General features: G+C 44.1%; 1 protein-coding gene across 1 annotated transcript; it reads right to left on the bottom strand.

Annotated features, from left to right (window-relative positions):
- Positions 1–7,624: 7,624 nt before the first annotated feature.
- On the bottom strand, positions 7,625–8,724 carry LOC110592874 (methyltransferase 16, N6-methyladenosine). The gene is made up of 2 exons (XM_021704052.1): positions 8,484–8,724; positions 7,625–8,349 (listed from the first exon to the last, which is right to left on the bottom strand). Exons 1-2 carry the CDS (start codon positions 8,718–8,720, stop codon positions 7,726–7,728), a joined length of 861 nt encoding a protein of 286 aa, XP_021559727.1. The 5' UTR covers positions 8,721–8,724; the 3' UTR covers positions 7,625–7,725.
- Between the last annotated feature and the right edge of the window lie 2,754 nt (positions 8,725–11,478).

Here is an 11,478-nt window from a genome sequence, read left to right as displayed (position 1 = left end):
AAGAGTTTATTTATTAGAGAGCACACACAAGCATGGGGAGCGGCAGGCAGAGGGAGAACCAGGCTCCCTGCTGAGCAAGGGGCCCAATGTGGGACTCGATCCCAAGACCCTGGGATCATGACCTGAGCCGAAGGCAGACGCTTAACAGTCTGAGGCACCCAGGCATCCTGGGAGAGAAGCAGGTTTAAACAGTAAGTTGAGTTTGACACTGCCGTGGTCCTGGGGGAGATGTCCAGTAGGTGGTTAGGTACGTGGATGTTAAAAGTTCAGGAAAGGTCTAGATTTGGGAATGATGAATCCATGGGTGAACAAGTCATGGGAGTGGATGCAATCAGCCAGAAGTGCTAGGAGCAAAGAGCAAACAAGGACCCTGGGATGGAATCTTCGGGATTCTCTCCTAAGAGGTGAGAAGAACTCTTTTATAAAAAAGGCAGACAGGCAGGCAGGCACACAGCAAGCCAACTTGAGTAGGTGAGGTTAATAAGAGTTAGGGAAGGGGCGCCTGGGTGGCTCAGTCGGTTAAGCGGCTGCCTTCGGCTCAGGTCATGATCCTGGGGTCCTGGGATCGAGCCCCACGTCCGGCTCCCTGTTCAGTGGGGAGCCTGCTTCTCCCTCTCCCTCTGCCTGCCGCTCTGCCTACTTGTGCTCTCTCTCTATCTCTCTGTCAAATAAATAAATAAAAATCTTAAAAAAAAAAAAAAATAAGGGGCGCCTGGGTGGCTCAGTTGGTTAAGCGACTGCCTTCGGCTCAGGTCATGATCCCGGAGTCCCGGGATCGAGTCCCACGTCGGGCTCCCTGCTCGGCAGGAAGTCTGCTTCTCCCTCTGCCCCTCCTCCCTCTCATGCTGTCTCTCATTCTCTCTCTCGCAAATAAATAAATCTTAAAAATAAATAAATAAATAAGAGTTAGGGAAGTGGAGGCAGCAAATATTTAGACAGTTCTACCACCTGGTGGTGGAAGAGGTCACAAAACTGATGGTCTACCAGGTTTTTACAGAATACTGAATTAGCTGTCAGGATTTACAATTAAGTAAATTTCTCATAAATCTGGATTTCTGGCTTCTTGCAAAAAAAATCAGAAGATCCAAGAAACACTATTTTTGCATGGCAACAACCAATGGGAATCCCTTTTAGTCAGAATATGAGCTCTATCCCTTCTTGCCTGGCCCCTACTGTAGAGGATGAGGAAATACTTCCCTTTGTGAATGAATCAAGTCCTTATTAGTGCTCATCTAGAGTTCAGAGAAATACAGGCTAGAGTTTGATTCAAAAGCCCCACGTGTGCCCCTGAAGGCAGGAATCCTGGGACAAACACACCTGAATTAAGGACCCTACCCCAGACTGGGAACCCCCCTTTCCCAGCAAGAGACATCCAATCTCTTGAATCACAGAATCTATGGGAGCAGGCCCATGCCTCCTCCGCTGTCCCGGGAGGGGTCTGGCTCCACAGTGCTCTCCGCAGAGCCTTCTCTTTTTGGACAGCAGTAGCCTAAGCTGCCATTTCCCTGGGGGCTAATTGGCTGCTGAAGCCAGCCAAGTCCCCTAGCTGGGAATTTCCTGGCTCTAGTTTCTAGACTTGGGCCACGCTCCCTGAATGGGTCCACCAGATGGCAGGCAGCCTTTTCTTTCCTCTAGACTTACATGAGTTCATTCACCCTACCTGGGGAAGATGACTTGCTGTTTTTTTGACGACTGCGACTTTCTCCAGCAAGATCAAAAAGCACATCAATTCTGTTACATGAAATATTTGGAGCTGCCTATTAAAATATTAAAAAAGTAAAACCCTTCTTCCATTATTATACAATTATGTATTATCAAAGAGTCATTACCTAATTACCAGTTATTTTACATTGATTCTGATCCAACATGTGCTTGCACTAGACATTTTATTATGTGGTTCCACTAACTACTTAATTATCTGCACTGCTGCCAAATACAAAATTCTATGAAGATTTGGTAGCATAAATTAAGAACTAATTATAAGCAATTTCATTTATCAAATCTTGCTCATTGATCCCAGGCTTGAAAATAATACTACCTTAAAGTGCTAAATGAAGTGAAGCTGATTGAGAGATGCTTTTTCTCTCTTCTTTGTGCCATGTAATAGAAGTCTCCTTCCCCAGAGGCAGGTCAAATGAGCCTAAAAGCCCATTTCCATTTAAGTGTAGCATTTGTTACAAAATCTTGAGATTTGGTACAAGACCCCAGTCTCAGATTTCTGGACCCAAGTCCAAACCCCATCTCCATGACTTAGCTCTGTGGATAACCTTAGGGCAAGTCACTTAAGCTCTCCGAGCTTCCATTTTTTTTAAAGCTATCACAGAGGGACACCCCACCACTGTGCTGAGTTACTAAACGAGACAATTTATGTAGAAGATGGCCAATCAATTTGGTTCCCCATTTGTCACTCCAGTACATGGAAGCGTGGGGTTTGTTCTTGGTCAAGAAGTGGTACTCTACGCCTGCAGTTCCACGCTTGAGGTCTTGGCCTTCGGACATGAGTCTATGGGTAGATGTTCTGACCAGAAATGGAAAACTCAAAGAAGAATACAAAGAGATGAGCAAGTTGAGAAGACCGTTCTGCTTATGCACTCCTCCAGGTGTCTTAGTACTTCTCACTGCACTGCTGCTACAACTCTGCGAAGCAAGAATCCCTCATCTTTTGTACGAGGAAGCCAAGGCTTAGTGAAACTGACTTACCCTGCAAGTGGAACTGGAACACAAAGCCAGGTCTGAAGATGCAAAGTCTCTTCCCTGCTCTTCATTCTCCTAGAGTGCTGGAGAAGCATCTGGGATTAAATATCCTTTGTCCTCTTGGGAACATCATATACAAGCCAATTCTGCCAAGTCCAGCAGCAGTTTCTGGTCCACTCCTTCTTATCACAGTTTCTTGGCTCACAGCAAGCACCCGTGACCCTCCACTTCCCAAGGGAGAGCCTAGAGTCCCTGATGTTTTTGTTTGGACTGACAGGCAGATAGGCCACACCTCAAAGGGCATTCAGAGGTGCAGGGCCCTCACTCAGTCCCAACACAGCCCCCTGCAGTAAGAGCACAGCCTCCAGAAGGCAGCATTAGCTGTTCTAAAAGGGAGCATTAGCTGTTCCAACCAGTAATTAAAAAAATAAACTGCTGTTTTAGTCATTGGGTGAGTCACAGCAGAGGATCTGAATGTCTCCACAGAGCAGAGTGGGAGCTGTTGGGTATGTGCGTGAGGCCCTGCTGCTGGTGGGCTGAACCCCACACAGGGCTTTCGAATACTGTGCTGGCACTAGCGCCAAGACTTGGTACTGGGGAGCATTCAGAAAGGTTCCAGACAATCCACGCTCTGCTCCAGGAGGCAAAAGCCAATTCAGTCTCAGGAGTAAATGTCTTCTGCATTTCACGGGGGCTAGTGCCCACTCGGCAAACCCAATCTCCTGGTACCAACTTCTTTAAACAAGGTATGTCACGTCCCTTTCCTAGGGGCACCTCCTGGATGGCTGCAAACCTGCTGCACCTTTGAGACTTTCCTTCTCCAAGAGGCTCCTTAGTTTTCCAAACTGGACCTTTTCCCTCCTCATGTGCAGACAGATCTGTTGGGGGGCCACCCATCACCTCTCATTCTGTGCCATAACAATAAGGGTAGATGGAACTTTTCCTTTACCCACACAGACCCCAGAGTTAGTAATATCTATGTTCTACAGAGAAACATCCCTTGTGGGAAACAAGGCCTAGCTCACCAATATAATGTACACAACACAGAGCCAACTGTGCCAACTTCTGAAGTAAACATCATATATGCCAGTCAACCAGATAAACCAAAGGAAGAATTTAAAGACAAAAGAACAATGAAAACAGTTTCTTAGAACTCTCTATATTAACTCTTCCTGGAACCCAAGACTTCTGGAAAACTACTGTAAAGCCCCCTCCAGTACCTCCATTAACTAGATAAAAGTTAATCCAAAAGACTGACCCAACCTGGGTATCTTCTAGAGTAGCAGGACACATGGAAATAAAATAAAATATTGTCAACTGAGACCATAAAGAAACATAAAGGTTGACATACTATGCCCAGATAAAAAGACCATGGGGTGGTGGGTTTTTCCCTCTTTCTACTTCTACTTTTCAAATTTTATTTATGTGAAAATTTACTTGTTTGCATAAAAAATATTATCTGGGTAGCAAATGCATATTTCAAGAAAATACCAAGGACACATTTTATCCATTCCTGCAGTGAAGTGAAGGTGCTTGATCAAAGGGCCAAAGATGCCCCCGTGTGGCTAGAGAGGAAAATGCTGTGGGTTAGGTTAGATGAAGGGCTACCTACCTACTCCCTTCTTTTAAGAGGGCTCGGATTTTCCATAGGCTTTTGCATCTTTTCCACATCTTGCAGTTTTATTACTAGTCAGAGCTTAGACGTTGGCGTGCTCACATCATTTCCATCAAGAGAAGAGAGGTTTCTTTATTTCAAAAAATAGATACTAAAATTTTAAGTGACAAACATGAACCCTTCAGATCAGCTGAAATTCCAACATGGTGACACCAACCCTTCTAGGACACGCAGCAGTGCTCTGGTGAAGGAACCAAACTGCTGGAAGCAAAGCAGATTCCAAAGAACAAAGGCAGCTTTGGTCCCCCTTGGAGAGTAAGTTCAGCTTCTGCTTCTACTTTAGTTACCAAGAGATCAGAAGCCAATGCCAGGGACCAGAACAGAATTTAAGATAATACCACAAAGATTTAAGTCCATAAAATCCATCAACATGAACTTGACCTCTAGGCACCTAAGGCAAGCATCACTCAACCTTATGATACATTGGTCAATAATCTATTTCTTGAAAGAAAAAAATTCCGGGGCGCTTGGGTGGCTTAGTTGGTTAGGTGGCTGCCTTTGGCTCAGGGTCCTGGGACCAAGCAAGCTCTGCATCCAGCTCCCTGCTCAGCAGGAAGCCTGCTTCTCCCTGTCTCTGCCGTTCCCCCTGCTTGTGGTCTCTGTCAAATAAATAAAAAAAAATCTTAAAAAAAGAAAAAAGAAAAAAAATTCCTTTTCCCCTTATACCAGAGTGTATGCTACCACACATCACGCAATTATAAAATATATGCATAATTAAAATAATTTCTGGATATCTTTTTAAAATGTCTTCAATGTTCTCTTGTTAGAAATAAACTTTCTTCTCAGAGAAGAAAACGAAGACATCCAAGTGCAAAGAAGGCACTCACAGCTCTAGTTGGAAGCTTCAAGCCTCATCATTCAGTTTTTAAATTCTAAGAGCGTGAGCTCACCACCTATAAAACCTCCTCCAGGACACTGAGCCTTAAACCTGGAGCACTGAAACACACAGAGAAGCAAGACGCATCTTCTGCGCCTCCAGTCACACAGAGCACTTTCCGGGCAGCCCTCAGTACCAGACTTAAATGAAAGTTAGTACTGTGCCTGAAATGCATTTTGAACAGGCAGGGAATGTATGTAAATACACTATTGTTCTAACACAGAAAAATACAAGACATTAAACGAAGAGAAGTGTAATATAAAATTAAATACACAGCATGAGTACAAAGTTAAGCCCACACCCTTGCGCACCCAGATCATCTACAGAGAGAGACTAGAAGGAAACACTAAAATACAATAATGGTCATAAGACTGAGACAAGGGGTGATTCTGTTGCTGTTTTCTACTCTCATTTTCCAAATCTTTAATGAGCACATGCTACTCTGTGTGACCCTGGGTACTGGTTTTCTCATCCTGTCAGAGATTCTTCTCTCTGAAGGGGTGGGGGGAGGGGGTGTTCACAGAGCTTTCTGAAATGATCCAGGAGGTTTATGGATTCTCTAGAGGTCCTTGGACTTCTAGTGAAGAACACTAGTTAGTATGTTCTTTTTTTTTTTTTTAAATTTTTTATTTATTTGAGAGAGAGAGAATGAGAGAGGGAGAGAGCATGAGGGGGGGAGGGTCAGAGGAAGAAGCAGACTCCTCGCCAAGCAAGGAGCCCGATGCGGGACTCGATCCTGGGACTCCAGGATCATGACCCGAGCCGAAGGCAGTCGCTTAACCAACTGAGCCACCCAGGCGCCCTAGTTAGTATGTTCTACTGGGCAGCTCTGTCTTTACTGACAGAGGGAAGTACAATATAGTCCTACTTTTAGTTCTTTTATCTCTGCTGAGGGCTGGGTCTAGGTGCTGCCAAGACAGGCCAATTTCATCAGTTTTCTGCCCTAACCAATAGCCACCTTTCAAAAGCATGGCTTAACTACTCAGCCCCAGTCTTCTCTGAGGATAAGAAGGGGCTCTGGCACTGTACTCAAAGAGTTCAGTCTAGACACAGCCTTAGGACCACTGGTATAAAATCAAACGCAAGGTGTGAAAGTTAAGCACAGCAGAGGGTAACTGAGACACCAAGAGAACAACAAAAAAAGAGACCCCCTTTCCAGAGGTATTCTTGCTGAGCCCTGAGACATTCCAATGAGAAACATGTTTTAAGAACATGGTCACCCTGGCCTCAGAATTTCCAGTGCGAACAGGTAAGCACCGAAGAGATTACAAGGGAACCCACAAAAAGCAATATATGATCAGCTACAACTTCTCTGCCAATAGATGAGACTTTCTTAAGCAACCTACTGCTCATAACTATCTTGCTCCATTTCTTATTTCTATCATCAGTCATTTATCCATTCAGATCTATGGAAATATTCCCCCGAATCCCAGGATTCAAACGGGATTGACAGATTTCAATTCTGCATATTCTTATATTAAAAATAAAACAAAGCTCCACTTCAAATGTCAAAAGAAAAAAAATTATAGGGCGCCTAGGTGGCTCAGTTGGTTAAGCGACTGTCTTCGGCTCAGGTCATGATCCTGGAGTCCCTGGATTGAGTCCCACATCGGGCTCCTTGCTCTGCGGGGAGTCTGCTTCTCCCTCTAACCCTCCCCCCTCTCATGTGCTCTCTCTTATTCTCTCTCTCAAATAAATAAATAAAATCTTTTAAAAAAAAAGAAAAAGAAAAAATATACATCAGTAAAACCACTACAAAACCGTACTTTCAAACAGGGGAGGTAGGGGTATGGCTTCATTCTGTTGTGTCTCAGTCACGTCTGGTGGGAGTTTGGCTTACCTAATTCTGTTTTCTGAAATAAGCACCATCAAAACAGACATGAATCAGGAATGTGACGCTTCCAGGCGCCCTCCCAGGTCAGCCCTTCTTCCTGGCATTACTAAGCTTTCTCTCCCTGACTCTCCCACCACCTACCATTAGGCCAGTTCCTTCCTCAGGACTGACGCAGGGGTAACCGATCCTATGTACCCAGAGAAGTCTTGCAGGTGACTCTAGAAGTGGGCACAGGGCCTATCTCTCCAATGTACTGCCTCCATTCAGAGAACGAGAAAGCCACCCCTCCTCAAGAAGCAACTAGGGATGACTGAGCAGGATGCTCTGTAGTTCCGACCCAGACCAGACTCCAAAAACAATCCTTTCGGCCTCAGCCTAAAGCTAAGGTGGTCAGCTTAAGTCAGGTTTAAATCCCTCCTGGGTTTACGGATAGCTTTTTGTTGATGCTGGTAACAATTTTTCCTCATGAACTACCATACTAATGCCCAATAACTTTAAAGGGGTGGGAGTGGGGAGTGTTTTAAAATAGATTTATTTTATTTTAAAGATAATTGCACATAATGTTATCAGTGGGCCTATGGTGGAATGCCTCTTGCCACCCCAAAGCAGGCTACTTTATAGAAACTTTCCCAACTGTGCAAGAAGTTAACTAGCAACAAGCCTGAAAATTTGGTTACGTATATAGGTACAAAGCTGGTTCATCAAATCCCTGTTCTGGCCCTCAACCCAATGCATTTCAACTAAAGCATCATCCACCTCCTTCTTCACATTTATCAAACACTTGAATAGGTAATGTCCAGCCACTCCTTGGAGATGGCTCCCCTTTTCAGACACTGGACTGCTGAACTGCTCAGAAGCCTCTCGGTCCTGGGCTCCATTGCTAGAGCCTTTACAACTCTCCAAAACCTCCATCCCTCCCTTTTCCTCATTCCTTTCATCCTCCATGGGTTCTGGGTTTTCTTCCTGGGAAAGGAGATCCTGGTTTGAGCAATGGCCCTCAACAGTGGCAGACTCGCCTTCCTGTGAAGCAGGCCCACATGGGACACTCTCCCCGGGGCCCTGGGCCAAATCTTGGCTACTGCCAGACTCTTTGGGGGTGGACTTTTTCTCCTCCAAGGCTTGGATGACATCCTCAGGAGCTCGGGGAACTTCTCTCAATTGTCTCACTCGTTCTCTTTTCTTTCTCCTTAAATGAATCCAGGAGTTTTCTATTGCTGTTAGAAAAAGGCTAACTTCTTCCTTTCCACAGGGAACTCGCTTATGCTGGACCTATTGGAGGAAAAACAGAATTTTAGAGGAAATCACTTTTCTCCTCTCAAAACTCCTTTAAAAAAAAACAAAAAAGAGGAGGAAGGAAAAAAGAGATTGTTGTAAGTACTTCTTCAATGTGCTTAACCAGGTACCTTCAGGTCGGTGAGGATTTTTTCAATCCATGCTGTCACAACTACTATGCCTTCCACTGTCTCAGAGCCCAGGGACGATGATGCTTTAAGGGACAATTCTTTCATCACAGACTCCAACACTACGAATGTAATGGGTTTCCTTGACTTCTCTAATTTTCTTCGCTTACTGGGTGGTGACTGAAAGAAAAAGAAGGCATGGGGGAAGAAGGGAAAGTAATCCAAATAATCAAATCCCATGCATTATAATGAACTCAACTAGGGACATTTCCATGACTTCTACTACCAAATGCAGAGCACTAAAAACAAAAAGGCCTTTGCACGTTTACTTTCAATACTTAAAACAACTCTGCCAAATAGATTTATCACCTCCTCATTTTATAGAAAGGAAAACTAAGATACAAAGATATGTAACCATATCAGGGTCACATAGCTAGTAATTTGCAAAGTTAGAATTGAACCCCAAACCCAGGTTCTTTGCCATAGGCTATCGGTATATAACACCCTCCAATTACTACATGTTCTTCATCTATGTGTTGTGCCCAACACACACCTGTACAATTATTTATTTCATGGCAACTCAAGGATGCTGGGAGCACTGTGTTCTCTTCTTTAAAGAACTGCATGGTTTAGGGGCACTTGGGTGTCTCACTTGGTTGAGCATCTGCCTTTGGCTTGGGTCGTGATCCCGGGGGTCCTGGGATCAAGCCGCAAGTCCAAGTCGGGCTCCCTGCTCAGCGGGGAGTCTGCTTCTCCCTCTCCCTCTGCCCCTCCCCCGCTCATGCTCTCTTTCTCAAATAAATAAATAAAATCTTTAAAAAAAAACCTGCATGGTTTAAAATCTCCTATATGTAGTCTAAGTTGATACTTGCTGAGGCTTGAAGGAAAGCAGCTGTTAGCAACAGCCTGTGAGATCACATGCGAGGAATGACCAGGGCCACTAGGGTCACATGGGCAGAGAAGGAGGCCTGCTGAATCTTGGCTAACGTGAGGACCAAGCCAACAGTTAGCTGAGCACTGCCTCTGCTGGAAGAGGAGACACCAGTAGTGACAAGAAGAATGGATTTAAAAGCCAGTTCCACATCATTCAAGACTGTCGTCTTCCGATTTCAAGCTTAGGAAGTGCATTATACTCTACCCACTAGAGGGACTCAAGTTCCATTTTAAAAACTAAATGACATTGCTGTATTTAAAACTTATTTCTATAAAGGTAAAAATTTACTAAATTTTTTTTTTAAGATTTTACTTATTTATTTGAGAGAGAGAGAGACACAGTGAGAGAGGGAACACAAGCAGGGGGAGTGGGAGAGGGAGAAGCAGGCTTCCCGCCGAGCAGGGAGCCTGATGTGGGGCTCGATCCCAGGACCCTGGGACCATGACCTGAGCCGAAGGCAGACGCTTAACGACTGAGCCACCAAGGCACCCCAAAATTTACTAAATTTTTTTAATGACTCTTAGCTAAGACCAGATATATTATGAACACTTTGTTTTAAGAGACAGATCTGTACCTATCAGCAAAATTTATCAAAACTTTAAAAAATGAAGATAATTCTAAAGGTTAGGGTCAAAATGAGCAGGTAAGGATTATAAGGAGAAGGCTCATAAAGAGAAAACACCTTAACAGCTTTGAAGACCCTCCCGCAAGCAGCAGCCCCTCAGTGCTGGTGTAGCTAACCACAACCCCACCGGAGACACACACAGACACATGCGAACACACACAGTCAGGTCCACTTACTGCAAGGCCTTGTACAAACTAACCAACAACTCCACATCTCATAAATACACAACAAAACAGGCAGTTTTTTCTATGCTAGAAAACTTCTAGATCATATTTCTAAGAAATAATCTATATTCTCCCTTTATACCAGATATTAATTAAAAAAATAAAAATAAAAAAAGGAAATTAAAGAACACTAGAAAACAAGCTTAGGAGAAAAGGACCAGGGGTGCCTGGGTGGCTCAGTCAGTTAAGCTTCTGCCTTTGGTTTGGGTCATGATCCCAAGGTCCTGGGATCCAGCCCCCTCACTGCTACTCAGCGGGGAGTCTGCTTTTCCCTCTCCCTCTGCCCTTCCCCACCCACTTGTGAGCTCTCCTGCACGCTCTTCTCTGTCAAATAAATAAATAAAATCTTTAAAAAAAAAAGAAAGAAAGAAAAGAAAAAGAAAAGGACCAAAAACAAGGGTATGTATATGACTAAGAACTTGTTCTTGGGGAGCTTGGGTGGCTCAGTCGTTAAGCATCTGCCTTCAGCTCACATAATGATCCCGGGATCCTGGGATTGAGCCCCGCGTCGGGTTCCCTGCTCGGCAGGAAGCCTGCTTCTCCCTCTCCCACTCCCCCTGCTTGTGTTCCTGCTCTCGCTATCTCTCTCTCTCTCTGTCAAATAAATAAATAAATAATCTTAAAAAAAAAAAAGAATTTGTTCTTGAAAAATGAATCGTGGACTCCAAGCTCTGAGTCTGAACTTGTTCAATTAACGTTTCAGACAAGATGAGAGAAATTCATATTGATATTAACACAGAAGTATTGTTATTACTCAATCACCCAACATAAGAAAGATAACTCCTACAGTCTACTGAGAGTCTAGTACTTTTCACTAAGGAGCTTAAGCTGGGGAGGAAGAAAGTTAGTGGTGTATAGGAGGGGGATGGGGGACAAGAACCAGATTCCCCAATATCCAAGGCTGTTTACTATGGACAGGTAACAGGATCATCCCTGACAGCTCACTCAGCACACCAAAGGTCACTGACAAATATGGCTAAAAGGACAGCACCTCATATCTTTTCTGACAGAGATGGTAATCACTTGTGCTTAAATTCCAACAAGCATAGTGAAGATGTTGCTATTTCTCAATTTGTCATGCTAGGGCTGGCCTACAATATTCTTTCTCCAAAAAAAAGAAAGGATTCATTATCATTTCTAGAACTTAAAGGAAAGAAATGCATCCTCACCAAACCTAGTAAGAGCTCTATCATGGATCCACTTTCCAAGTTCTGA

Source organism: Neomonachus schauinslandi, chromosome 15 (genome assembly GCF_002201575.2).
Source record: "Neomonachus schauinslandi chromosome 15, ASM220157v2, whole genome shotgun sequence".
Classification (NCBI taxonomy): domain Eukaryota; kingdom Metazoa; phylum Chordata; class Mammalia; order Carnivora; family Phocidae; genus Neomonachus; species Neomonachus schauinslandi.
Note: the sequence above shows the minus strand (reverse complement) of the source record. Positions and strands in the feature narration are given on the sequence as shown.

Bases quoted from the DNA above. Each gene is read 5' to 3' on its own strand.
- LOC110592874 (XM_021704052.1), bottom strand. From the start codon at position 8,720: ATGGGATTTGATTATTTGGATTACTTTCCCTTCTTCCCCCATGCCTTC. The intron at 8,350-8,483 runs GTACCTGGTTAA...TTCCTCCAATAG, and splicing joins AAATCCTCACCGACCTGAAG to GTCCAGCATAAGCGAGTTCC.